This window comes from Aedes albopictus, chromosome 1 (assembly GCF_035046485.1).
Source record: "Aedes albopictus strain Foshan chromosome 1, AalbF5, whole genome shotgun sequence".
Taxonomy (NCBI): Eukaryota; Metazoa; Arthropoda; class Insecta; order Diptera; family Culicidae; genus Aedes; species Aedes albopictus.
The window spans coordinates 130,405,712-130,432,474 of record NC_085136.1 but is presented as its reverse complement, the minus strand read 5'-3'; the positions used below and the strand labels follow the sequence as shown (position 1 = coordinate 130,432,474).

General features: G+C 41.6%; 1 protein-coding gene across 3 annotated transcripts; it reads right to left on the bottom strand.

Moving 5' to 3' along the window:
- Positions 1-1,549: 1,549 nt before the first annotated feature.
- Positions 1,550-25,248, bottom strand: LOC109422989 (glutathione synthetase). Of its 3 annotated transcripts, XM_019697888.3 has the most exons (7): positions 25,112-25,248; positions 24,801-25,046; positions 15,471-15,683; positions 15,095-15,267; positions 3,159-3,201; positions 2,303-3,078; positions 1,550-2,241 (listed from the first exon to the last, which is right to left on the bottom strand). In XM_019697888.3, the coding sequence occupies exons 2-7, from the start codon at positions 24,954-24,956 to the stop codon at positions 2,115-2,117; spliced, it is 1,488 nt and encodes a 495-aa protein (XP_019553433.3). In that variant the 5' UTR covers positions 24,957-25,046; positions 25,112-25,248; the 3' UTR covers positions 1,550-2,114. The 3 variants fall into 3 exon arrangements, with proteins under 3 accessions (XP_019553433.3, XP_062701358.1, XP_019553434.3); XM_062845374.1 differs by having other exon boundaries at positions 24,801-25,194; XM_019697889.3 differs by lacking the exon at positions 15,095-15,267 and adding an exon at positions 3,769-3,902 and having other exon boundaries at positions 24,801-25,190.
- Between the last annotated feature and the right edge of the window lie 1,515 nt (positions 25,249-26,763).

Below are 26,763 nucleotides of genomic sequence, written 5' to 3'. Positions count from 1 at the left end.
ACCTAAGGGCTCTAAACTTTCAGGGTGACTGGAAGCGATTGGCCCAGGACCGAGACCAGTAGAGGCGAATGCTTCATTCGGCGCAGACTCACCGCTACGAGTTGTAGCCCATCTTCCTAGGAGTAAGTGTCCCCATTCGGGTGTCGCCAGGTGAGTTTTCGAATATTTGCACGTGCCAAGTAGGTAGGGGGGGTGGGGGTAAGACGGACATGTTTAGTAAACACTCTATTTTGACAGTGTAAACAATGCGATAATTAAAATTTTATCTCCATACTATATACTTCAACTAAGGTACTTTACAGTCTGCAAGCTGATTTTGCAATAAAATTTGATTTTCCATGACTTTTGAGATAATTAAAAAGTGATCTCCAAATGTATGTTTTTCAACAGTGTGGGTAAGACGGACCGGTAGGGTGGGTAAGATGGACACGTTTGGAAATTTAGCTAATACGCCTCTAATTGTGTTAAATGATGTTTGTGGCCGTTTGTATTCGGTAGATCAATCATAATAGAATCTAAATTTGGCCCTAAATCTCTTAGCGAAACGTGTTTCTGCAAATTAAAATCTATTTTGTAAATTGGAAACCTCCATAGAGTGATAAACGCCTAACAGTATGCAATGCTCTGGTAATTTTACAAAGTTCAAACAGTTCCAACAACAAAAATTCTAATAAAATGAATTTTTGAATAAAAAATCAATATGAAATACTTTAAACGGCTTCCACAAACATTTTTGTACTCCATAGATTTCAATCTGTGAACAATGTGTGGGTCTTACGGCACTATCAAAGTAACCCCAACACTGTCCGTCTTACCCACCCTCAAGGCGGACCGTCTTACCTCCACACAACGCAAAATATTCATTCCACCACCGTTATTTATAATCCAAGAAATTTACCTGAATGTCGTTGTGTATATGATGGAACAGTTTAAAACTACTGGGAAACTCCAAATAAAATGCAAAAACTTAGCAATTTAATGTTAAAAAGCTTATTTATTGCCGCCTCAAAATTAGATCCCAGCACAAAAGCGTGTAGGCTGGTAAATGATTGATTATTTTTTGCACTTTTGACATATTTATTCTCTCATGGAGTGGTTCAATAATCATCAACTGATAAGAAGATAGAGTTAATCGTAAAAGAAAGTCAAATATCAGCTCTTAAGTGCCAGAACAAGTCGGTGGTCCGTCTTACCCACCCGGTCCGTCTTACCCCCATCCCCCCTACTGATGATTGCTATCCGCAATTCGGACCATTCAGTGACATAGAGATGGGAGGGATAAACGTGTGACAACCCTGTTTTCAAGATAGATCAAGACGCTTGTAAAATACAGTGATAACTTCATAACCCCTTCACCAAAGGAATTTCTTTTGTGGTCTATAAAATGAGAAACGCGTACATTCAAATAAACGCTCTGTATATAAAAATAGTGCTCTGAAGCAAAGTGTTCCCATAATACAAAAATGCTCAACATTGAAATGTATGCAGGTAGAGTAGTTTTTTTTTTAATCTGTCGGAATAACGTTCATTCGATGGGTGAAGCTTGCCGATTCTTATTAAATAAATGTTGTGCTTACAGATTCAAAGCCTGTTAAAAACTGGAAAAAATACTCTGAAAGTTTGCATGATTAATCCAAGTCGTTAGAAGTAAAAGGCTAGGAATGATGCTTTATACCACTGAATTGAGAAACTGTTTCGCATTAGCTTTGTGTTACATGTAAGTTAAAAGCGAACCGAGGACGATGGTTTGGTACAATGACGTTTGATAAATGCCAAACGTGTCGGACCCAACTGGTAGGGATTCCCTCAAAACATTAAAAATGACAAGCTTATGCAATGGATTGCAAGTGTGACTTCTAATTTAAACGATATTGCACCACATATTGCACATAACGGCTTTGTGAACACACAGAATCAATACATTTGTTACATGCTGTCACAGCAATATAATGTAGGGCATATTTCACCTTCTTGATGCATTCATTTTGTTTTAAGAATCGTGCCCAATATCCGCCTTAAAAGAACATTATCCCGACAACCTTAAAAAAATCTACCCTACCTTACTGGAATAGTGTCACAAGAAGTGATGGCAGTTTAGGCTATTTATTGAACCCCTAATCTATCAAGTACGGACTATCCAAGGCACCCAAACCGGCAGCGACTCCCCCTTCGTTCGCACTGGACAATTTCGTACGCAGCATGTGTCCAACTTGCTTGTTGTACAAGATTTTGTCCTTCGTTCTATAAAAAGAAATCCAAACATAAGTACTTTTACTAACTCGGCTCATCAAAAAAGACTTACCCAATAATTGCACCGAAGATTCCCAGCTCCGACACTAGGTCTACGATCCCTGGAGGCATTTTTCCTTCCGGACGAACCATGTAACCACGTGATAGCGGAGGAAAGATGCGCTCCATCAAAATCCAAGCCGAACGTTCATCTTCGTTCATCTTTTCCAATGCCCCGGGGATGTCCGATCCGTATACATTGTTGCCGCCTCCCTCACGCTGGGGCTTCAGCACATATCGCTCCGGGTTGGAAAGCGCCAACTTCACCGCCTGTTCGCCTTCGTCCCCCTTGTCCAAAGAGTACAACCCGGTGAAGATATCCTTGATGCTGTCAATTTTCGCAGAGTCTGCAATGAATCGCTTCAAAATTTCCGGCTTGGCCAAGGCCTGTTGAACCTTTTTGGTCCCCGCCAGATGGTAGTGGATCGAAGGGCACTTGATGGCCATGGATCGTTCCATCAGCAACCGAGCAGCCCATTCGTTCGGTCCATGATAGTGACCCGGCTCGTATCCAGCTCGGAAATAGATAACGGTAACCGGTAGGTCTCCGATCAGGAGCTCACCATTAGGTCCCAGTTTTCCCTGTTCGAAGATTTGGGTCAAGGTGCGGCGAATGACCGCAATGTGCGGGTACGTTTCCCGGATGTAGAATTCGTGGAACCGTTGATCGCAAATGTTGTAGGTTATGTCCTCTATTACGAACATGATTGCGGCCGAAGGATTGTTCTGGATCTTCCATGCTTCTACCATACCGTCACACAAACCCGAGAGAGCATGGTTTTCGGGAAGCTTTGATGAGTGGGGAAGTAAAATATCAGTACCTAGTTCGGATTGCTTGATGATAATAAGAATAAGAATAAGCTACTTACATCAACCAGTCTATCAGCATAACCCAATTCCTTTAGGATGTAGCTAGTTGCAAAAAAGATACAATTTTAAATAAAGTGCAGAAAAAAACAGAATCGAGAAATCATTACTATTGGCAAACAGTTCTAGATTATCAACTGTAAAAGATAGCAGCATGCAAAAAAAGTAAAAAACCTATAGTTTTTTGGAAAGCCATCGAAATTTTGATGCTCCAATCAGTAACAACCAATTGCTATGTAAATTTGCAAAACAGATAGTTTAAGCAGTGGTAGGATTCATACACCCCATTAGGAATAAATGTTCATGAAATTGAGTTCTCATCAGATTAGTTTGGTGCAGACATGTGCAATTTATATATTTTTTCAAGGTGCTTGATTAGGGTAAAACCGATAAAACTAAAAAAAATCGAATCTTATAAGTAGCTGTAAGCAGCCTAGCATAAGATAAACTCCTGAACATCATTTTACAACAACCATGTTAAAACAAAATATAAATAATTAAAAAAAAACTCCCTGTTACCAACGGTAGTATCATACACATGAACAGCTAGTTGATTTAACGATAAGCCAATATTAGAGGTAGTTTAGAAAGTATTGAGGAAAACTGTTATACCTATGCATCGGTGTCATAAAAGTCGAGATACCGCCAAAGCTGGACGCGATTGTGTTGACTTCCACCTGTTTAATAGCGTTCGATTCGAGAAAATTTGCCAGATAGTCGGACCGGAGTAAACCGAGCGAGAGCGGCTGGAATTGAGGGAAAGGATGTTTTGTTTGCAGTAGAAGTTCAGCGTTCCAAAAATCTGTAGCTAGGGGAAGGGGAAGAAATAGATCATGGACGGTCCCATGAGGATGGCGCCGGCGGTACAGAAGAAAAGGTGTAATGAAGCCACTTTGCTCGAGTTTTTCCCGGGTCCCTTCAAATCCGATCTGAAAGCTAATGGGAAGGCGAGTTTTGTATGTTTCGATTTCTACACGTGGGAAGCATGAGGTGAGTCAAATTTCATACAAATAAATTCCAGTAAGCATGCAAATACACGAGGTATCGGTTCCCAATTAACTAATTCGAAATGGCATCTACAACTACTACGTCACACTCATGCTTATCAATATTTTGTGGGAGTTTTTGTGGGATTTTTCTGGCGTTAGGGCAGGTCTTATGATTTGCTTAGGAAATATTTAACTCAACGTATATAAATGTAAATGTAATTGTTATCGGGGACGCCAACGCTCAGGTCTACAAAGAGGACATTTTTGTATAATACATCACCCCGATCATTGATATCGGTCTGATACTAACGATCTTCGCTGCAGCATCCCTATTGCTGTTGGCCAATGGCCATAATGTTGGATCCTAGGATTCTTCCCTAAGCGCACCAATGTGGACTTCCATACCTTGGAGCTTCCCACGGGACCGATCTTATCAGGCGACAGCCGTTCGGCTACGGAAAGGCCCTGCAGGGACAAAGGCGGCCTTGGTGCATCTACCGGTGGCAGACACTAACAAGTCCGTTAAAGTAGGGAGGCTGAAGGTAGGCGGGACGACCAGTCCCATACCGGGTACTCGGTCAATAACGGCAACTGGGTCGCGGATGAGTCCGGAAAAATGGTGCGATATGGATGACGAGTAAATATCCCCATAGGGAGCCTTGATTATTTTTTTTTTTTTTTATTTTAACCAACACAAGATTATCAATTGCCGGGGCCCGTAGCGTAGTGGCTACACGTTCAGTTCATAAGTGGATGGTCATGCACTCAGCCAAATAACCTTAAGATTTCCATAAGGCCCAACTTATGAAACGGCCTTTAAATAATTCATAATGATTCGGATGAATTTCATAAAGTCACTCTATGGCGTAAAATCGTCTCACAGCTTGGCTTTTATTCATGATTAGCAACATGGAATTCTCAAGCGTCGGTAGCCATGTGGATAAAACACGGGCTCGGTGATCACGACGTTCATGGATCGAATCCAGTCTGCATCATTTTAAGATTTTTTTGTTCTTTTCATAAGTCTATCTTATGGAATTTGTCATAGCAAGCACTATCAATTTTCATAAGGTATTCTTATGTTATCCATAAGAATTAGTTATAGCAAATTTTCATAAGGTATTTCGATGAATTTCGCTAGTTTTTTTCACTGAGTGTGGGTTCGAACCCAGCCCCGGCACTTGCAATTTTTCGTCAGTTGCTCTTCCCCCCGAAAGCGGCTGAAACCCGACCCTCTTCTGAGCATATGCTCTAACGGACCCGGAAACTTGGATATCGGCTAACGGCAACTCATAATGAACCCCCAATCGGACTGGAAATGGAACAAAAAGCCACACAGCAACATCGTGCTCATCATTCTACCATGGACAGGGTAGAAAAGTGACAGCAGCGCAAAGGCTATCAGTTCGAATCAGAATTAGTGGAATTTGAATAGAATACATTTAGGCGCTGTACAAAGTGTAAGTGCAGCCGCTAATTGGAATCACTCATGCAGTGCCCTAGTGGACAAAAGAGCTGTAAATTAGGTTAAGTAGTTGAAGAATAAAAAAAAATTATCAATAATTCAGTATTCCCGAAAAATGAAATAAAGTATAAATAAGTATATAATTTAGGGTTTTATCCATAATTATCAAGCTTTATTTTTCCCGAAAACCACAAGAAATTTCTTCAAGTATTTCTCTAAAAGCGCCCTTTCAATCTTATCATAGAATTTTACCAAAAAACAAGCTAAATTTTGTGATTTTTGTTCATGGAAAACAAAATTTCGGGGATATGTCGGAACCGGTTCCGGTAGGGAAAGAGAAGGACTTTCTGCCACTATGTGCTGCAACAGAGTGTAGTAACTTAAAATTAATGAATTTTCTATAGTATTAAATTCAAACAAATGTCATTCTAAATTAGAACAAAAAATCTGGGATTTCTCCGCCAGGGACATCGTCTGAATTTTTCCAGGTATTTTTCAGGACTTCAGGACTCCAGGGCTTGATCCAAGAAATGCTTCAGGAGTTCTTCACACGTTTTTCTTTTTAGACATTTTTAGAGATACTTCTGCAAGGATGCATTGAAGAATACCTCCAGGAATTTTCCCATAGTTTCCTGCAGTGGCTTCATCATGGACTCACATTCCTCCGGAATTTGCTTCTGGAATATCTTTAGAGGTTCCTCCAGTGATTGTTCCAGTGCTTTTTCAAGGATTTCTTCCAGATTTTTTTTTCAGGGATTCCCAAAAAAATTTTCCCATATATCCTTTTAGATATTTCTGCAGGTATTTCCGCAGGTATTCCTTCATAGATTTTTTTTTTCAGGGATTTCTCCATATTTTCCTTCCAGAATTCCACGAGAGTTTGTTCCGATAATTCCATCTAGAGTTATTCAGAGTGTTTCAGAAGAAATTTCTTACAGGAATTCTTTCAGAAGATTTTATCAGAGATGATTCAAAAATGAATCCATAAATTCCTTCATAATTTTGTACAGAAACTACTGTTGAGATTGCTACCGAGTTTCGTTCTGGGGTTTCTTCAGGAATTCCTTCAGGGATTCCTTCAAGAACTGCTGCATGGATTCCTCTAGGAGTTCCCCACGCACCCTTCAGGATTTTCTAAAAATTCCTTCTGCGTTTTCTTCAGTACTTCCTACTGGGATATCTTCGGAAAATCCTCCTGGGATACCTCCTAGGATTCCTCCAGGAATTTTTGCAGGTATTCCGTTGAGAAATCTAAAACTTTCTCCAGAGATTCTTGCAAGGATTCATCTAGGAATTCCTCTAGAAATTCTTCTAAACAAGCCTCCAGGGGTTCTTCTAGAGATTTCTTAAGGTATTCCTCCAAGAACTCCTACAAGGATTCCTGCAGGAATTTCTCCAAGGGTTCTCCTAGGAATTCTTCTCGAGACTCCTCCAGAAATTCCTACAGGCATGTCTCCAGGATTTTTTTCCAGAGATTCTTCCAGAAATTGCTCCAGGGCCTCCTCCAGGAATTCTTCCACGCATTCCTCCAGGCATCCCATCAGATATTCCTCCAGGAATTACTCTAGGAAATCCTCTTTGGATTTCTCTAGGGACTCCAAGGATTTCTGCTGAGATTTCTCCAGGAATTCCATCAGAAATTCCTCCAAAAATTCCACCAAGTATTCCTTCAAGCATTCGTCTAGGAATTCTTCCAGGCATCCCTTTAGAATATTAGGAACTCCTTCTGCGATTTCTTTAGTACTTCATCCGGGTGTTCCTTAAGAAAATCCTCATTGGATTCCTTCAGTAATCCCTATAGCAAATCCTTCAGGAATTCCACCAGGATATCCTCCATGGATGGCTTCAAAAATTGTTTCAGGAATTCCTCTAAAGATTCATTCAGGAACTTCTCCAGCGATTCCTCCAGTAATTAATCCAAGAATTTCTTCTCCAGGGATTCCTCCGAGAATCCCTCCATGGATTCCTCTAGCGATCCCTCCAAGGGTTCCTCTAAGAATTCCTCCACGAAATTCTCCTAGCATTCTTTCAGGCATTTCTTCATGAATTTTCCCATGAATCTCTCCAGACATTTCTCCTGGAGTTTCTCCAGGAATTTCTCTAGGAGTTCCTTCCAAGGATTCTTCCAGTGGTTCCCACAGGAATTTTTGCATGGATTCTGCTAGGAATTGCTCTAGGGATTTGTCCAGATATTTCTTCGGGGATTTCCTTTCAGGCATTCCTCTAATAATTTCGCCAGGCATTCTTTCAGAAATTCCGCCAGAGATTCTTCCAGGAATTGTGTCAGGGATTTCTTCAAGGATACCCTCAGAATTTCCCCAGGGGTTTCTCCAGTTACCCAGTTGACCCAGGAATTCATTCAGGTATTTCTTCAGAAATTCCTCCAGGAATTCTTTAATGAAAAATCAAGAAATCCTCGAGATATTGCTCTAGGGATTCCTTTAAAGATTCCTCCAGAAATTTCCCTAGGAGTTCCTCCAGGTATTCATGTGGTTCCTCCAGGAATTCCTGCAGCGATTCAACCAGGAATTGCTCCAAAAATTTGTCCAAATATTTCTCAAGGGATTCCTCCAGGAATTCCTCCCGGAACTCCTCCAAGGGTTTTTCCAGGAATTCCTTCATAAATTCCTCAAAGAATTCCTCCAAAAATTCCCACAGGAATTCCTCCTGGCATTTCTCAAGAATTCGTTCAAGAATTCCTCCATGTCTTCCTCCAGGCATTTTTACAGGAACTCTTCCAGGGATTTTTCCGGGAATTCTTCCAGGGATTGTTATAGAAATTCTTTCTAGTGATTCTTTCAGAAATTCCTCTCGGGATGTATTCAAAAATTTATTCAGGGAAGCATTCCGGAATTTCAAAAATCCTTCCATCATCGCTCAAGAGTTTCTCCAGGGATGCCTCCAGGAACACCTGAACACTTTTTTGAATTACTTTAAGGATTTGCAGAGAAATTTCTCCAGCTATTTGTATTGCAATTATTCAAGCTAATTATAGAAGAATGCATACAGGAGCCTGGAAATTCTTCAAGAACTCATCCAGGAATTCTAACACAATTTTCTCGAAGAAATCCTTTAAAAGTTCATCAACGGATTCGCACTGGATTCCATCCACGAATTCTTTCAAGAATATCCCCTGCCGCTTCCGCGAAAGAAATCCTTCATGAATTCGTTTTTGGCTTCTTTCAGGATAATGTCTTGCGATTTATTTTTTAACTCCCACAGAGATTCTTCTAGGAGTTTTTTTCCGGGATGTCTTCAGGATGTTCCTTTAGAAAGTCTTTCAGGGACTCTTCCAAAAAAAAAATGTCAAGGGATTTCTTCAAAAATTCCCCTGAGATGCCCCAAGGGTTTCCTCCAACGATTGGTTTAGGACTTATCCGAGGATTCCTTACTGTATTTCACCAGGGATCTTCTTCTGAAATTTGTGCAGGGATTACTTCGGGAAATTCTCTTTCCGTAGTTTCTTTTGGAGTTTACTCGGGGATTCCATCAGATATTTTTACAATAATTCCTCCTGGGAACTTACAGACTTTTCTCCAGGAATTCGCCCAGGGAAGGCTCTTTTGGCATTCTCCCAGGGATTCCTCCTGGAATGTTTTATTCAATGCATCAGGATTTCCTCTACGAATTCCTTCTTAAATACCTCTAGTCATATCTTTTTGATCGATTCGTCTCGGAGTTTCTGCAGGTGAGTTCAAAAATTCCATTATTCGTGAGCTCTTCGCAATTACCTCCAGGAAACTCTTCAAGAATTCTTCGAAGCATCCTTCCGCGAATACGTCAATTGACATTTATTTAGGGTTATTCTCTGGGGTGAGTATATGCAGTATATGACTATCTATATATATAAAAATGAGTTTCAATTGACTTTGAGGCAACAAAACTCAGGAACGGGTGAACCGATCAACATCACTCTTGCACGGTTTGATTCGTATTTATGTTGGCTGTGTTTATATGTAGAAAAAGTTACGAAAATTGACTAAAAAAAGTAAGAAAATTGATAAAGTACTGATTTTTCATGAACTGGGAAGCAAATCAACACGATCGTATTGAAACCAATCTAGAGTGCGGTGCTATTTTGAACTCAACAGTTGTCAAACCACCACAAGACGGCAAGACAAAGTTTGCCGGGACAGCTAGTCTATATATATAAAAATGAGTTTGAAGTCCCTTTGAGGCAACAAAACTCACGAACGGCTGAACCGATCAGGATGACTCTTGCATGGTTTGATTCGTATTCATGGTGTCTGTGTTTATATGTAAAAAAAGTTATGAAAATGAACTAAAAAAATAAAAAAAAATAGAAAGTACTGATTTTTTGTAACCGGAGAAGAAAATCAATACAATCGAAATGAAACCAATCTAGAATGCGGTGCATAAATGATCACAAAATCTGTCAACCCATCACAAAAATGGCAAGACAAAGTTTGCCGGGACAGCTAGTGACTATACAAAACTATCTTTGGGGAAATTCCGGCAAGGATGCACTCGAAACAATACCACTGAAGGTTTATTTTTAAAGGAATACAGATCCAGGACATTCCAATATAGCCAATATAGTTAAAAAGCACAGATGAACTTGATAATTAATTAATTAGTAGTTTGTCTTTGGAACATTGTCCTGTAGATTATAAAGGGTGTGGCTCTTGAGGTGTACAATAGTTATTTATGTAACGAGTTGCAAAAAGTTGTTTTTTTTTAGCACGAGTCGTACATTTATCCAACGAGGCTTGCCGAGTTGGATAAATACGAAGATTTTTCGTTATAGAACTCATTACAGTTGCATAATGAACCAGGGCGGAAAAGTTGGTCATTATGATACCAAAATGAGTTGGGATAAAATTAAAATTATGATACTGAATTCCATAAATTAGTTTTCAAAATATAATATTTTCATATATCAATATATTTTACTTAAGAAATGTTTCTCAATACCATTCAATTGATATAAAGAAATTTAAATCGGCCTACGAAGTATTTTTAAAATCATTTTTTGAATATAAATTGAAAAAGACGATTTTTTATTTTTCCGACAGTTTTAAACTTGTACAAAATTGTGTAACTTGTTGATTAGCGTATCGAGCCCTGAAGAGGATGCAATTGCATTTTTGAACTTGGTAAGCTGATGATCATTTTTGGTATAGAATCATGCCCTAAGTTCAAAAACGCGAAGGAAAAAGTTACAGTAGAAAAGAATTTTTTTTCGACCTTCCATACAAGGTTGATGATTTGAAATAAATTTTTGTTCTATTTTTAAGCAAAGTCGCTCACTTCATATGTACATCTTATTCTCCGTAATCAATGCTCCGATTGAGCTGAATTATTTACTGTAACTCGCTTACATATGATATGTCAAATTATCGTTGATAAATCATTTTTAATTTGTTTTTTTCTTATTGAAAAAATACATTTCTTCATATATTTTTGGAAATTTTGCTAAAATTTAAGAATATTGTCCCTTAAACTTGTCAATATCTTGAATGTCATCAATCTGACGCAAAACCTGCATTCAGATAATCGAAAGGTATTATATTCAGCTTTAATTTTACGGAAAAAGATTTAAAATTGGTTGAACAAAACGCAAGATATTTGAATTTTAATCGATTTTATATTTTTTTAAATTGTAAAATTCGATATGGAGCTAAAACTCAAAAACTATTCTACTTAAACTTTTTTGAAGCACGGTTTCGAAATCAGCACTAGATTGTGGTTAAAAATTGTTGGTCGTTGACAGAAGTTCACGACTTTCGTTTAATTTTGTAAACTTGTGTTATTCAACGCAATTTATCATACTGCAAGCCGAAATTCTGTAGGAAAAATCAACAGTCATCCAGTCGAATCCTATAGACGATTTTTTATTTAGACCACTCTAACACGGAAATGGTCACCGTAATGACAAAAATACGGGTCCAATATTTTGCAATAAGAAACAATCCCACCATTTTTTACGAAATTTTGATCGGTTTGAAATGGCAATGTAAAAAAACAGGTATTGCCCAGCTGATGAAACATGCCAGATTGCGTTGGGCTGGTCACGTCACAAGCATACCGCACGAACAACAAACGAAGATACTATATAGTAGAGATCCCAGGAGAGTGTGGTGACTTCGTAGGAGGACGCACTTAGCTCGCGAAATAGTTGTCCGATCATTTCTGTGCATTAACTTTATAGACAAGCGTCAGATTACTTGGCGGTCTTCGTCAATCTTTTCGGTTATAAAGTTCCTTATAAGAATACTTGAAGTGGTGATAATCGAATGCTTACAGCAACACGCAAAATGTTTGATTTTGGCTATCATTTGGCTCTTGAATCAGACTACTCAGACTCAAACTCAGCGAAACTGCATTTTATCTTTTTTTTTTGTTTTTGATTTTTTTTATTCAGGCAAAACTTGATACATTTCCTTATATTTTGGTTTTTGATATTTTATCAAATAATTAAGCAATATTTTCTAAATAGGTTTTCTTATACATGTAGAGTATGGATCAAGGCAACTCCCGATTTTTTTTCGTGGTGAATGCAGAAACCATTTCTAAACAAATTTTCACAAAATAATGTTTTTTTTTCAAAAATGGAAAACATTTTTCTCCACAAAAGAAAAACAGAAGATTCCTTGGTCCATACTCGACATGTATACGAAAATAGATTTTGAAAATATTGCTTCGATATTTAATAAAAAAAAAATCAAAATCCAGAAGAAAAATGATGAAATGCTTCCAGTTTTGCCTTAAATAACCGGAAAATATTTTCAAAATCGGCTCTCATACACATGTAGAGGAAGGACTAAGGTATCTCCTGATTTTTTTACTGGTGGAAAATATTTTTAATTTTTACAAAAACCGTTTTTTTCGAAATTTCAGTTCGGTTCGAAATTTAGAAACTGGCTTATGCAAAAACGAAAACCAATAGGGTCTTGTACCATTTGGGCAGGTGTACCTATTTTGGGCACTTGCTGCTATAACTCAGTCAATTTTGAACCGATTGACTTGAATTTTTGTACAGAGTTAGATACCGTACGTGCCTAACTCTATACAAAAATTCAAATCAATCGGTTTGAAGTTATAGTGGCAAGTGCCCAAAATAGGTACACCTGCCCAAATGGTACAAAATCCTACTGAAAATATGAGGGAATGCCACCAGTTTCTCCTTCATTGATTTCGCTCTTATTTATGATATTCTTGATATGATATTTATGATATTGCTACCAAGGGAAATCTCATGCCAGTTGTAAAAGTTTTAAAAACTTATTTAGATTCAGCACCATCGAATTTAGTTTGTTCAATGATTTTCCAATCTCAGAATGTTATATCATTGATTGAGCAAATTAACCCCGGATGTAAAGTTTTCAAATTTAGCCATTTGAGTATTTTTTTGCAAAATGTAGCAGTTTCTTGTAAAAAAATCGTTTACGGAACTTGAAACAGGTCCACTCAGTACATGTTTTAAAAATAATTGTTTGGAGTCCTATGCAGTGTATCTGATGTTATTCAAAATAGTAAAGGTAAAGTGATCAACTTCTCCCTAGATTACGGTAATTTGGAACTTCTGATCAATTTGGAACTTCTTAACCCTGTTTGGTTATTGGGGGTGTTTCCATTATGATATGGGAGGAGGTGCAACCTTCTAAAACCAACAGATTTCGAAAAAAGGACGCAATTCATCCATATAGTACTAGACCGGCCCAAAAACAAAAATGTCGAAAAATTCCACGGGGCACCCTCTAGAATCGTGCCTTTGGATAAGAAGAACAATCTGTGAAAGATTCAGCTCAATCGGTTTAAAACTGAGCTGGCGCAAATGAGTTGAAGGTTTGTATGGGATGTTCAGTCCAAATATATGGGAAATTGGATGACCTCCAGTCTCTCATACAGCATGCTGGTTTGGCGAGTTCGATTTGACTCAGAATTGAAAGAATAACAGTTGATACCCTAATGAACAACTTTGTAGAAGATCATATCATGATAAAACTTAATTTAGTTGCGGTTTTAGCCAAATAAACCAGGATGAGGACATCTTCCCCCGTTTACTCTCGGATGTTATATGCAGCATGTGTTGGTCGGCCGTAGCTTGCGCGCTACATCATAGGCAGCTATGTAATTCTACATTGTCTCGATACTCACCCACATGCGTGAGCAATGAAAATGAAGGACAACATAGCCGCCTATGATGTAGTGAGCAAGTTTCGAACGGCAAACACGTGCTGCATGTAACAACCGAGAGTAAACGGGGGAAAATGTCCTAATCCTGGTTTCGTTGGCTAAAACCGCAACTAAATTAAGTTTTATCATGATATGGTCTTCTACAAAGTTGTTCATTAGAGTATCAACTGCTATTCTTTCAATTCTGAGTCAAATCGAACTCGCCAAACCGGCATGCTGTATGAGAGACTGGAGGTCATCCAATTTCCCATATATTTGGTCTGGACATCCCATACAAACCTTCAACTCATTTGCGCCAGCTCAGTTTTCTACCGATTGAGCTGAATTTTTCACAGATTGTTCTTCTCATCCAAAGGCACGATTCTAGAGGGTGCCCCGTGAATTTTAAAAACTTTTTTTTCACTCCATACAACTTTGGGCCGGTCTAATATAGTACATATGTATTCGAGTTAAAACGAATATACTCCATTAGACGTTAGACCTAAGGATGCTTGACCTAAGTACGTAAAGCATAGAGTACGTAATGCATGGATATTAGGAATAACGGACGTTTGAAAAGAATGGCAAAAAAGTTGCTCTATTTCTATTATAACTAACAGATATTATAGATGTCCTCCATTATGCTTATTGGATTTACTCCTATCGTATTTATGCCAAACGTCTCTATATATCATGCCGCGTACCCCGTTAAAACAAGTGCATTTATTAAGGTGTTTCAACTCATTCAGCTTTAAAGATGTTCATCCTCCAACTTCTTTACAAGTTTACACCGGATCCCTTTTGATTAATCTTATAACAGCTAGAATACGATTTATTTACTTCTCATGCAACTATCAATTTAGACAACGAACAAAATAATAAAAAGCTACAGGCTATTAGAGAGATATTTCTAGGAAATTTGTACTGCAAACAATAATACAGCTTGAGAGTCAATTTCACAAACATTTATTATTTTGTTACGTTCAAATTAAATGACCAATTGTGACCTGTGGTGAGTATGGAGCATTCAGGATGAAATTAAATGCCATCTGGAAATTTTTACGTGACGACGTTATTATGAGGGGATTATGAGTGATGGCTGATGTATGCTTCTATTTAGGTGAATACCTCGTTAGGATGGGTGAAACGTTGGTGATTATGAAATTATTATGGCTTAGAATCTAGAGTAATCTAATTCTTGGGGTTATGGGAAGCCATAGTTCTAGAACAATACATTTCCAGGTGGCCATACATACTAAACGGAACAAAGGGAGAGGGAAGGCTAAGAGGGGGGAATTCGTGGTCTAGAGAAAATAAAGATGATAAGAGAAGGCCCGGTAAAAACCTTTGGATGGCTTTGCTCGCTGGTCCTAGATGGCCAAAGCCCGAGGCGATAGAATTTATTTCCACCTGCTTCCAGCAGCAGTAGGGCTTGGCCCGGGCGCACCTGACCTTGCATGAGTTCTCGCACCTTGTTTCCAGCATCAAATCGGATCGTAAGAGGCCCAGCGAAATCGGCTAAATCGGCAACACGGAGTGGGAATTTTGATTTTGCGTTTGTCAGTTGGGTCAGTTCGGTTTGGGGTTTGTTTGTGATTCTGTCTGTCTTTATTGGATTGGATGTATTGTACTTTGTAGGGTATGCAGTTTTGTTAGGAGGGTTATCATGTTGGGAGATGAAGTTGTGCTTTTGGAGGGATGATAAATCAAACCACACATACCTGAGCGATGCCTTCTTTCAACACGGTTTCATAAATTTTAAATAACGAACCAGTGAAAGCATCAACCTGAATCGTGTTCTGCAGCGTTTCCTTCAAGAATTCATCATCATGGGCAACGCAGTGCATCAGCTCATTCAGCGTTACCTGCAGTTCAACCGCTTTTTCAAACTCCTTCCTCGGGAATGAACTCGGTGTCAAGATAAAGGGAGCAAACTAAAAAGAGATAAGAATAGACATATGGTCATCATTCACAGTAAAAGAGCTGGTCATCGTGATGGAGAATGTTGATTTTATCTAACGCCATAAGGTACATCGGGACAAGAATAAACAAAGGTTTTAAGACATAGGGTAGCGAACCACTTGGGCAGCGGCCGGTACTTTGGGCACTCTTCGCTATAACTCAGTCAATTTTGAACCAATTGACTTGAAATTTTGCACACGGCTAGATACTATAGGTATCTCATCGCGTTTTAAAAATTGTGCCAATTGGTTCAGAATTGGCTGAGTTATAGCAGAAAAGTTCCCAAAATAGGACCCCTGCCGAGATGGTTCCACTTCCCTATTTAAGATTTCACAATTATGAAATATTTTTAAATTTCTTATGTCAATTAAGCGATTAGATTGTATTTAATTGCCGTCTTCAAATTTGAACTTGAAGTAAATTTAAGATACTCTCGTGGTAAACTCCAGATAAACTTAACTCTTGGTAAACCTGCAGCAACTCATCGTAAAATGCGTTTCACAACACCGTGCCAAGGATATTTATCTGCTGTTATGCCTACACTTTTCGGTCCCTATCGCTTTCCGTACACCGATACATGTTTTTGAAAATAATTCCTCAGGATTCTGCAGAGATACCCGAGAACTTTTATCCTGTGAAGGGATACAGCTATTGTCTCGCAGCTGTCGCTGTTGAATACATTTTTCACGACTAGATTGATGAACGCACATTAGCGATGCCCACTTCTCTTTTGCTTCATGACTGCTTAAACAACTAACAATATGGCGTAAATTACCAAACAACAATTTTAAAGCCAGTTAGTCTTATAGAGGTTTTCAGAACCATAGTATAAATTAATTTATAAACTTTTCTAGTCTATTTGATTGAAAAATGTTACTTGGTTTGTGGATCTGCTTTTTCGGAAACCGAACGGCATCCTCGGTAGCCCGTTTTCACCCTTCGAGTCTGTTATAGCTTATCTTCTCCAGAAGTTTTCCAGCCGTGTCTTGCATACAAGTATGCCAATGAACCGATGGATCTCACGGTGGCTTACCCGACTTCAGCAGCAGTATCAATTTCTGCTGCTTCCATCGATCGAGGAAATTTCCGTCGTAGATACATTTCTGCAATGTGGTTCGAAACACATCCGGGTTTTTCTGGGTCGTTACATAGGGCGGAGTTAAAAGGTACAAAACGGATTGTTCGAAGAAGGTATTCTGCTTAGAGGGTTCGAAAAGTCGTTACAAGATTGTTGTTTTAAGTTTCAAATCGGAGATACAATCTAGTCCTGACGCTTCGTTGACTTGAAAGCTTTTCGCTGCTGTGATAAGCTCATAGTTCAAAATTCTGGTAAAAATTACCGAACGTGACTAGCTGTGTAGTCTTCCTAATCTGCATACATTCCTTTCTTCATCAGTGTTGGCTTTTTGCTTCTCCCTTCTAGCTAGTTCACATTTACGATGTTGTTTGGCAATCCTTCCATTCCGCCAGTCGACTTCATCGCCATAGTTGCATCGTAAGCTTGAATCAGAACTGAAATCAGATCGTCCGGACTCGGGTTTAGCTGTTGCTCTCACCAGGCCCGTGCACAGAAGTGGCGCCAAGGGGGGGGGGGGTCCCCAATTTCGGCGAAAGGCAGAGGGGCGCCTAGTGTATGGAGCGTCTGTAATGGGGGGTTTCACACACAATTTCCTCCCCCCTTTGAACGATTCCTTATTGAAAGCTTCTTTCCTCTGCGTATAGCATTCGCAGACTTTCCAATTCATGCCCCTCGCTGATGCAGAGCTACAGGACGTAACGTAGATGACTAACCCCCTGTCTTCGATAGGTGCTTGTGGGTCCTTCTTAGACTATAACACTAAGTTCAATCTAGATAGTGTTTCCGGCAGGTTTTATCCTGTGGAATTTGTGAACCTTTTCCTGTGGCATAGCTCTGACCTTCACCGTGTCCTCCACGACCCTCTCTGTATGCTCTTTATACGAAGAGCGCTTGTTCTGTGAATCCGTTTCAGCTCGAAAATCTGTTGTTAATGCAGAGTGTGCCTGACTTTTTGTACGTCAGCGTCGAAATCTTTCAATTACGGTGTAGCTATTATAGTGCATAGATCCTCAAGGTAGCCCTTCACTGGTCTTCATTACAAACACTTCACCTTTCTTCTTGATGCTTCTCTCAATATATTTGAGTCTGTTCTTCTGTACAACCTTTTCTTTTCTTTGTACAATCGACCAGTACTGGGTCTTAAAGTTGCCGTCCATCACCGACCCGTTCTGCTCGTACAGTCTCCCTCTTGGAGCCTTCTGGCCTTTGATCTCCTTGCGAAGATCTGTGTCTCTTTGTCGCGGAGATCAGCCTGTTCAAGATGTTTGCTGTTGCATCGTTGTAGCAGCAAGAGCGTTTTTCATCGATGCCAATTCACTCACTCAATCACTCATGAAGCCTGAGCACTAGGCCGTCCCTATTTTTGCAAAAGTTGGAAATGTTAAAAGTTCAATATTGCAAAACGATCGTTTTAGCTAAAAAACCATCATGCCAAAATTTGAAGTCCGTATCTCAAGGCTAAGTAGTCCCCAACGAGGCCTAAAATTCACAACAATTGTATGGGGTAAAAAAAATCATGAATTTTATTCGACGAAAAAAATATCGTATTCTACTAGAATCGGTGATTTTATGGCCGTCAAGGCCCAACAATGTGCTCAGAATTGCGATTATATCTTTTTGTTTCTGAGTTATTGACAAAATGCTATCTAAAAATGAACATTTTTACCATTTTTTGAAATGTCTGAGGAAACCTGCCATATTGTGTCCGATAACTCAAAAACGAAAAGAGATATCGCACTTTTTGGCCCTAAAATCACTGACTCTAGTAGAGTAGGGTATTTTTTTCGTTGGAAAAATTTCATAATTTTTTTGACCCCATACAATTTTTGAGAACTTTAGGCCTCGTGGGGAACCACTTAGCCATGAGATACGGACTTAAAATTTTGGCAGGATGGTTTTTTAGCTAAAACGATCGTTTTGCAATATTGAACTTTTAACATTTCCAACTTTTGCAAACATAGGGACGGCCTACTGAGCACCCTTGGGGGACATTGGGGCCAATCAGAAAGATCTCCATCCTTGGCAGCTGCTAGGTTTAGCTTTGAATTTGATCTAGGTCAGATTCCAATCGGCTTCCTCAATTTCTTTGTTAAGGCTTCGTTGCCACGAGTCACTGCCTCTGCCTCCACTGCATACTGCTACTGGATTCAAATCTAGTGCTTGCTTGCTGATTTCGTCTTCATCCTTTCCTAACATGTGGCTGACCCACCCTCATATACGATCTCGTTCACATTGGTTTCTGAAGGCGTCGCCGTAGTCTTCGAGATCCAGGTGTGAGACCAAGTAACATTTTGACGACCAATTAGTCTTGCAACGGTTTTCAAAACCGTCGTAAAACCTAATACCTTTTATTTTGGTTTTATTATGGTTCTAAGAACCTCTTCTAGGTTATTTGACAAAAAAATCTTACTTTGGAGGCCACCAGGCCCGAAGTATAAAGCACAGACATCGGTTGATGAAAACCCGCAGCTTCTGTGTGATCTCTACTGACTTGAACCACGTTTCGCTTGCGCACAACAGCACAGTTAGGAATCAAATCCAACGATTTGGTCTTGCTGACGTTGATGGTTAGACTCGCCGCAGAGTAGTACTCAGCTAGGCTAGATCGTTGAGCTTACTGTGCATTACAGAACGTGACGTAATCTTCCGGTCTATTTTCTCCTGTATCCAATTCAGCATATCTTAGCACAGAACTTGCTGGGTATGCTGCGCAATTCAGATCCCATTGTGATCCACTAGCTTCTGCCCAGCAACTCCTATCCCTACCTCCACGCGGTACCGGCCGGAAACTATGAGCAACCTTAGGGAAGATCGGGTAACCAACCCCGGTGGGAACTTTGGTCGTAGGCTGACAGGGAAGGGGGGGTTTGCTTCGGCAAACCTGAGCGTCTGTTCTCCAGGAGGAGCGGCTCACAACAGCGTCTGATCCCCATGTTAGGGGCGGCTGATCTACGTCCGAGTGCCAGGGAAGGACTCTAAGCTCAACTGTGCACTATGGTCCTCCGGAAAGTAGGGGGTTGGTGTCAGGCCCTACGAGCCAGCCGTAAAAAACCATTGTAACGGAAAATCAGCTACAGAATAATACGAACCGAGACCAACGGCAACGACCCCAGCGAACAAAAAGGACTTGCGATTGGAAACTCGGTACGTGGAACTGCCGATCTCTCAACTTCATTGGGAGCACCCGCATACTCGCCGATCTACTGAAGGACCGCGGGTTCGGCATCGTAGCGCTGCAGGAGGTGTGTTGGACAGGATCCATGGTGCGAACGTTTAGAGGTAATCATACCATCTACCAGAGCTGCGGCAACACACGCGAGCTGGGAACAGCTTTCATCGTGATGGGTGATATGCAGAGGCGCGTGATCGGTTGGTGGCCGATCGACGAAAGAATGTGCAGGTTGAGGATCAAGGGCTGATTCTTCAACTTCAGCATAATAAACGTGCACAGCCCACACTCCGGAAGCACTGATGATGACAAGGCCGCATTTTACGCGCAGCTCGAACGCGAGTACGATCGCTGCCCAAGCCACGACGTCAAGATCATCATAGGAGATTTGAACGCTCAGGTAGGCCAGGAGGAGGAATTCAGACCGACGATTGGTAAGTTCAGCGCCCACCAGCAAACGAACGAAAACGGCCTACGACTCATTGATTTCGCCGCCTCCAAAAATATGGCCATACGTAGCACCTTTTTCCAACACAGCCTCCCTTATCGCTACACCTGGAGATCACCACAGCAGACGGAATCTCAAATCGACCACGTTCTGATTGACGGACGGCACTTCTCCGACATTATCGACGTCAGGACCTATCGTGGCGCCAACATCGACTCCGACCACTATCTGGTGATGGTCAAACTGCGCCCAAAACTCACCGTCATCAACAATGTACGGTACCGGCGACCGCCACGGTACAACCTAGAGCGACTGAAGCAACCGGATGTCGCCTCAGCATACGCGCAGAATCTCGAAGCCGCGTTGCCAGACGAGGGCGAGCTCGATGAGGCCCCTCTAGAGGACTGCTGGAGTACAGTGAAAGCAGCCATCAACGACGCAGCCGAGAGCACCATCGGGTACGTGGAACGGAATCGACGGAACTAATGGTTCGACGAAGAGTGCAGAACGGTTTTGGAGGAGAAGAACGCAGCGAGGGCGATAATGCTGCAGCAAGGGACTCGACAGAACGTGGAACGTTACAAACAGAAGCGGAAACAGCAGACCCGCCTCTTTCGGGAGAAAAAGCGCCGCCTGGAAGAAGCGGAGTGTGAAGAAATGGCACTGCTGTGCCGTTCCCAAGAAACACGGAAGTTCTATCAGAAGCTCAACGCATCCCGCAACGGCTTCGTGCCGCGAGCCGAAATATGCAGGGATAAAGACGGAGGCCTCTTGACGGACGGACGTGAGGTGATCGAAAGGTGGAAGCAGCACTTCGATCAGCACCGGAACGGCGTGGAGAACGTAGGCACGGGAGCCCACGGCAACGGAAGAAACGACGTCGCCAGTGCAGCGGATGACGGAAATGAACCAACTCCCACGCTGAGGGAAGTTAAGGATGCCATTCACCAGCTCAAAACCAACAAAGCAGCTGGTAAGGATGGTATCGCAGCTGAACTCATCAAGATGAGCCCAGAAAAGTTGGCCACCTGTCTGCATCGGCTGATAGTCAGGATCTGGGAAACCGAACAGCTACCGGAGGAGTGGAAAGAAGGGGTAATCTGCCCAATTCACAAGAAAGGCGACCATTTGGAATGTGAGAACTTCAGGGCGATCACTATTTTGAATGCTGCCTACAAAGTGCTATCCCAGATCATCTTCCGTCGTCTGTCACCTAAAACAAATGAGTTCGTGGGAAGTTATCAAGCCGGCTTCATCGACGGCCGGTCGACAACGGACCAGATCTTTACCGTACGGCAAATCCTCCAGAAATGCCGTGAATACCAGGTCCCAACGCACCACCTGTTCATCGACTTCAAAGCGGCATACGATAGTATCGAACGCGCAGAGCTATGGAGAATCATGGACGAAAACGGCTTTCCTGGGAAGCTGACTAGACTGATTAAAGCAACGATGGACGGTGTGCAAAACTGCGCAAGAGTTTCGGGTGAACTATCCAGTTCATTCGTATCTCGCCGGGGACTGCGACAAGGTGACGGACTCTCATGTCTACTCTTCAACATAGCGCTGGAAGGTGTGATGCGACGAGCCGGGCTCAACAGCCGGGGAACGATTTTCACAAAATCCGGTCAATTTGTGTGCTTTGCGGACGACATTTGGAACGGTGGCAGAACTGTACACCCGCCTGAAACGCGAAGCAGCAAAGGTCGGATTGGTGGTGAATGCCTCAAAAACAAAGTACATGCTGGTAGGCGGAACCGAAAACGACCGGATCCGTCTGGGTAGTAATGTTACGATAGACGGGGATACTTTCCAGGTGGTGGAGGAATTCGTCTACCTCGGATCCTTACTGACGGCTGACAACAACGTGAGCCGAGAAATTCGGAGGCGCATCATCAGCGGAAGTCGGGCCTACTACGGGCTCCAGAAGAAACTGCGGTCTAAAAAGATTCACCCACGCACCAAATGCACCATGTACAAAACGCTAATAAGACCGGTGATTCTCTACGGGCACGAGACATGGACCATTCTCGAGGAGGACCTGCAAGCACTCGGAGTTTTCGAGCGACGCGTGCTAAGAACGATCTTCGGCGGTGTGCAGGAGAACGGTGTGTGGCGGAGAAGGATGAACCACGAGCTCGCTGCACTTTACGGCGAACCCAGCATCCAGAAGGTGGCCAAAGCCGGAAGGATACGTTGGGCAGGGCATGTTGCAAGAATGCCGGACAACAACCCTGCAAAGCTGGTGCTTGCAACGGATCCGGTTGGCACAAGAAGGCGTGGAGCGCAGAGAGCACGATGGGCGGACCAGGTGGAGCGTGACTTGGCGAGCATTGGGCGCGACCGAGGATGGAGAGCGGCAGCCACAAACCGAGTATTGTGGCGTACTATTGTTGATTATGTCTTGTCTTAATGATGTTGAACAAATAAATGTATGTATGTATGTAGCACAGAACTTATACACAGAACAATGCACAGTAATGATAGACATCGAAACTTGAAGAAGTGATTCGAAGTGCTCAAACAAACATTTTAGCTAGTCAAATGGGTTGGTGAGTAACTCTCTGGTAGCGTTTTTCACTGTCATCCTCGGATCTATTCTTGCTGCTCTAAGACGTTGGGAGGTATAGTAGAGGAGGCAGATGTAAGAGTTTTGGAGGCTTTCTCCCCTTGATCACCCAGGGTATCCACCCACGCTCTCCTGTCCCGTTTGCAGCAGTGTTTGCCTTCCTTTCCAAGATCCGAATACCGTTGACGAGACTCGTATTATGCTACTCTGGTTTCGACCTGCTCTATCTCGGCCTCTGCTACTCTGTGCTCCACAATCTTCCACCAGGTTACATAAGTGCGCAGCTCACCCAAGTTATTCTCGCTGGTTTCTATAAAGGCATTCTTGATGACCGTCCACTGCTCTTCTACGCTAACACCTTTCATAATAATCGCTGCTCGAGCTCCAAGTCCGTCAACGAAAGATCTCTGAATCTTCTAGTCGTCATGTATTGGATCGTAGTTCGAGTCTTTGCTCCTGCTGCTGGATCCGAGCAATACGTAGCCGAATATCATCGATTAGAAGGTGATAGTCAGCGCTGCTTTTCGTGTCGATTCGCTTTCGATCATTCCAGCTCCTTACATCACGTTGGTCCACTCCTTAGCGGCTGATCCGAGAGCCCGTCTCTCCTCAGATATTCAACACCAGCTCCTTGATGTAGCTGTGCACATTGTGTTTCTTGTCAACGAGTTCGTGGAGCTCTTCCACCCAGTTCTCAGATCCCAGTTCGACGCTAGCACCTTCGGCTATTGTGGGGAAAACTCGTCGGCAGCGGCTGCACTTGGGCCACAAATTGTTTCTGTTGCTGCAGCCCCCCTGCTTACGCGCCTAAGCGTGACGTACTTTATGGATGGCCCCCAATGAAGTGGAATAGTGTGAACTGCCAAATCTGTAGCGTAGATTTGCTCCTGTTTCTTAATTTATTCCGCCAGTATGTCGTAATCAGAATTACTGATCTGGCCATGTTCGCATAGTTGACGTAACCACCATTGCCAATGTCAACATGCAAAAGCTAATATATAACGCATGTGCATATTTCTGACCAGTTTTATTAAGTAGAGTGCAAGATTCAACCGTCACTTAGATGTCAACGAGGAAAAAATCTTGAATTTAATCTTTATTCATTGTCAAAATTGCAAATGTGTGTTGAAAACTACAGTGGCGCTTACATCGACTATGCATATTTGAGCAGTGATGTCGATCCTGATTTGCCGGTTAATACTCCAAACGTTGCGTTGAGTAAAGACACTTTGGAAACGCTACCAGGACACTTGTACCGTGTTAAGTTAGTCTCGAACAAGAATAATTATTAGGGTTTTGATGCTTGGACCCTTTAAAGAACCCAAGTTTACTTCTGCGGCTTTTTGGCAATATTAGGTTGTCCCAAAGTAATATCAAGTTTCATGGCGACGTTGCATGTTCTCGTCCGAATGCAAGTCAATTTGTTCCCATAAATACAAAACACCCCAAGTAGAACACGTTGATCAGATAGCAAATTTGGCTTGGCGTACTTCGTCCTTTTGTCTGAGTACCAAGAATATGTTACCTTAAAAATTACAATTTGTCAAACCCAGATCCTGAAACATTAGGAATACTGGAAAATATTATCAAAATTCTATGTAGTGTTTGCAGCTCTGAAATCGCCCCGATGTACCTTTTTTAAGATTAGGCGTCCGGAAACGAAATACAATATCAGTGCGTGACATTGCATTGCATCAGCCTACAGCTTGCCGGCTCAGCATGACAATGATTTTAAGTTATATAACAGCCAAACAACCAATCCAACGCTAAACATCAAAATTAACATCCTAGCTAGATATAGGTATGCACATATTGAAAAACTCACCTGAAGGGCATCCGGACTGAAGTTTGCTTTCGAACGCATAGCGGCACCATGCATGATGGCCCAATCCTTGGCCTTCTCGACGATATCCAGCAGACGGTCCTCCTCAATGGGAAGCGGGATGCACGATTGCAGTACAGGAGCATCACTTGTAGCCATTTCGGTTTCCTTGTTTGGATTTTTCTCAACCAAATAAAGTAAAAAATACGCACCAACTTCTAAGCGGCTCTCGCTTGGACTGATTCAGCTCTGAAGAGACGGGATGATGATATTCCGAAAATTGACCGGCGATAGCACACGACCGAACTACCTACCTACAAGTTCGGGTGAAATACTGAGGCGAATTGATAAGATAAACAGCGAAAGCATGTGACGTCGTCGTTGTCGCTGGCGGCGGTGTCGACCGACACTGACACTGATGAATGACCGCGAGCTGATGAGTTTGTTTACGTTTACACGATAGGATAGACGCTGATGGGGCTAGGCTCGGCTGGCTAGATCGACCATGCGTGTTGCTTGGTTGTGTTGGTTTCAAATCTGCTGTAGATATGGAAAGGGGTTCTTCAGAAAATGTTGGTCCCTGCTTAAAAATAACACAATTTGTATTTATTGCAATTTTGATTACTGTTTAGTTTTCAATACAAAATTTCATGTGTCTTTGGAAACTCGAAAGTGTTATGTAGCGACAATATTTCGGACATTAATGTTATTTGGACACACACAGTACTCAGTCTTGCTCAAAAGTGCTAGCAAGGTTGTTAGCACTTTGAAGTAATTCATATGAATATTTCCTATTGGATCCCTAAAAATCTTCATAATTTACCTCTAGGCATTTCAGTCATGAGTTTGAAAACGAGAGATTTTTAAATTAAGTTTGAAACTAAATTCATGTAAAAATATAGGAATTCCGATAAAAATTTCTTGTGAAATAAATTTAAAGGCAGTTTGCAGTTCAGAAGGAAATTTTTGGCCTATTTTGATGACGCGACGCGACACGGACAAAACACTTATCGTTCTTACAAAACATAAAAGGAAATAAACATTTACCTTTTCGTCGACCGGTTTCGGTCGGTTAATATACCGATGGAAAAGGAAGAATTCATTACGGAAAGAAAGAAGATTCATGAAGCCGCGGTATTGAATGGATATGACAAAAAATTTGTAGACAAGATACTCAGAAAACATGAACGGAAAAGACATCGCCAAAACTCCACCACACTACAACCTGACCGAGACCAGAAAAAACGAATCAGTATACCTTTCTACCCGAAATTAACAAATTCCATTCAAAACGTTCTCCAACAACATGGACTTCAAGCAGTCTACAAGAGTAGTCAAACATTGAAGAATCTTCTCTGCGCCTTGAAGGACAAAGTTCCAGCGGAGGAAATGTCGGGAATTTATGAAATTCCCTGCAAAGATTGTCCCGCAGTATATATTGGACAAACCCGCCGGAAACTCAAAACCCGCTTACGAGAGCATAAAACTGCCACAGACAACGGAAAAGTCCATGAATCGAGTGTTGCAGTGCATTCTATGGAACTCAACCATACCATAGACTGGGATCAATCGAAACTCAAGAAATGCATCCGAAAAGTTTCCCAATTGAATGCATGGGAATCGATGTTCATCACCACCGCCGAACAACCACTGATGAATGACGACGATGCTCCGATACGTTGAGCACATAGTGGCTGAGGTGCGATGCAAAGAGATAAGAGATCGGATGAGCGTCGAAGCACACTCTGTGGAAACTATATGCAGAACGCATGAACCACACATAGTAGATGAGTTGCGATGAGTGCGGATATGCGATGGAGCTGCTTCGACGCATGTGATCGCAAGAGAACGCAAGAGAATGCTTGTCGGGTATGGATTTTATGATTGCGCTCGTTGTGTATGTAAAGCAATGCGGATTTAATGTGTTGGGAATGCTAGTAGGTAATATAAAATGCGTTGATATGTT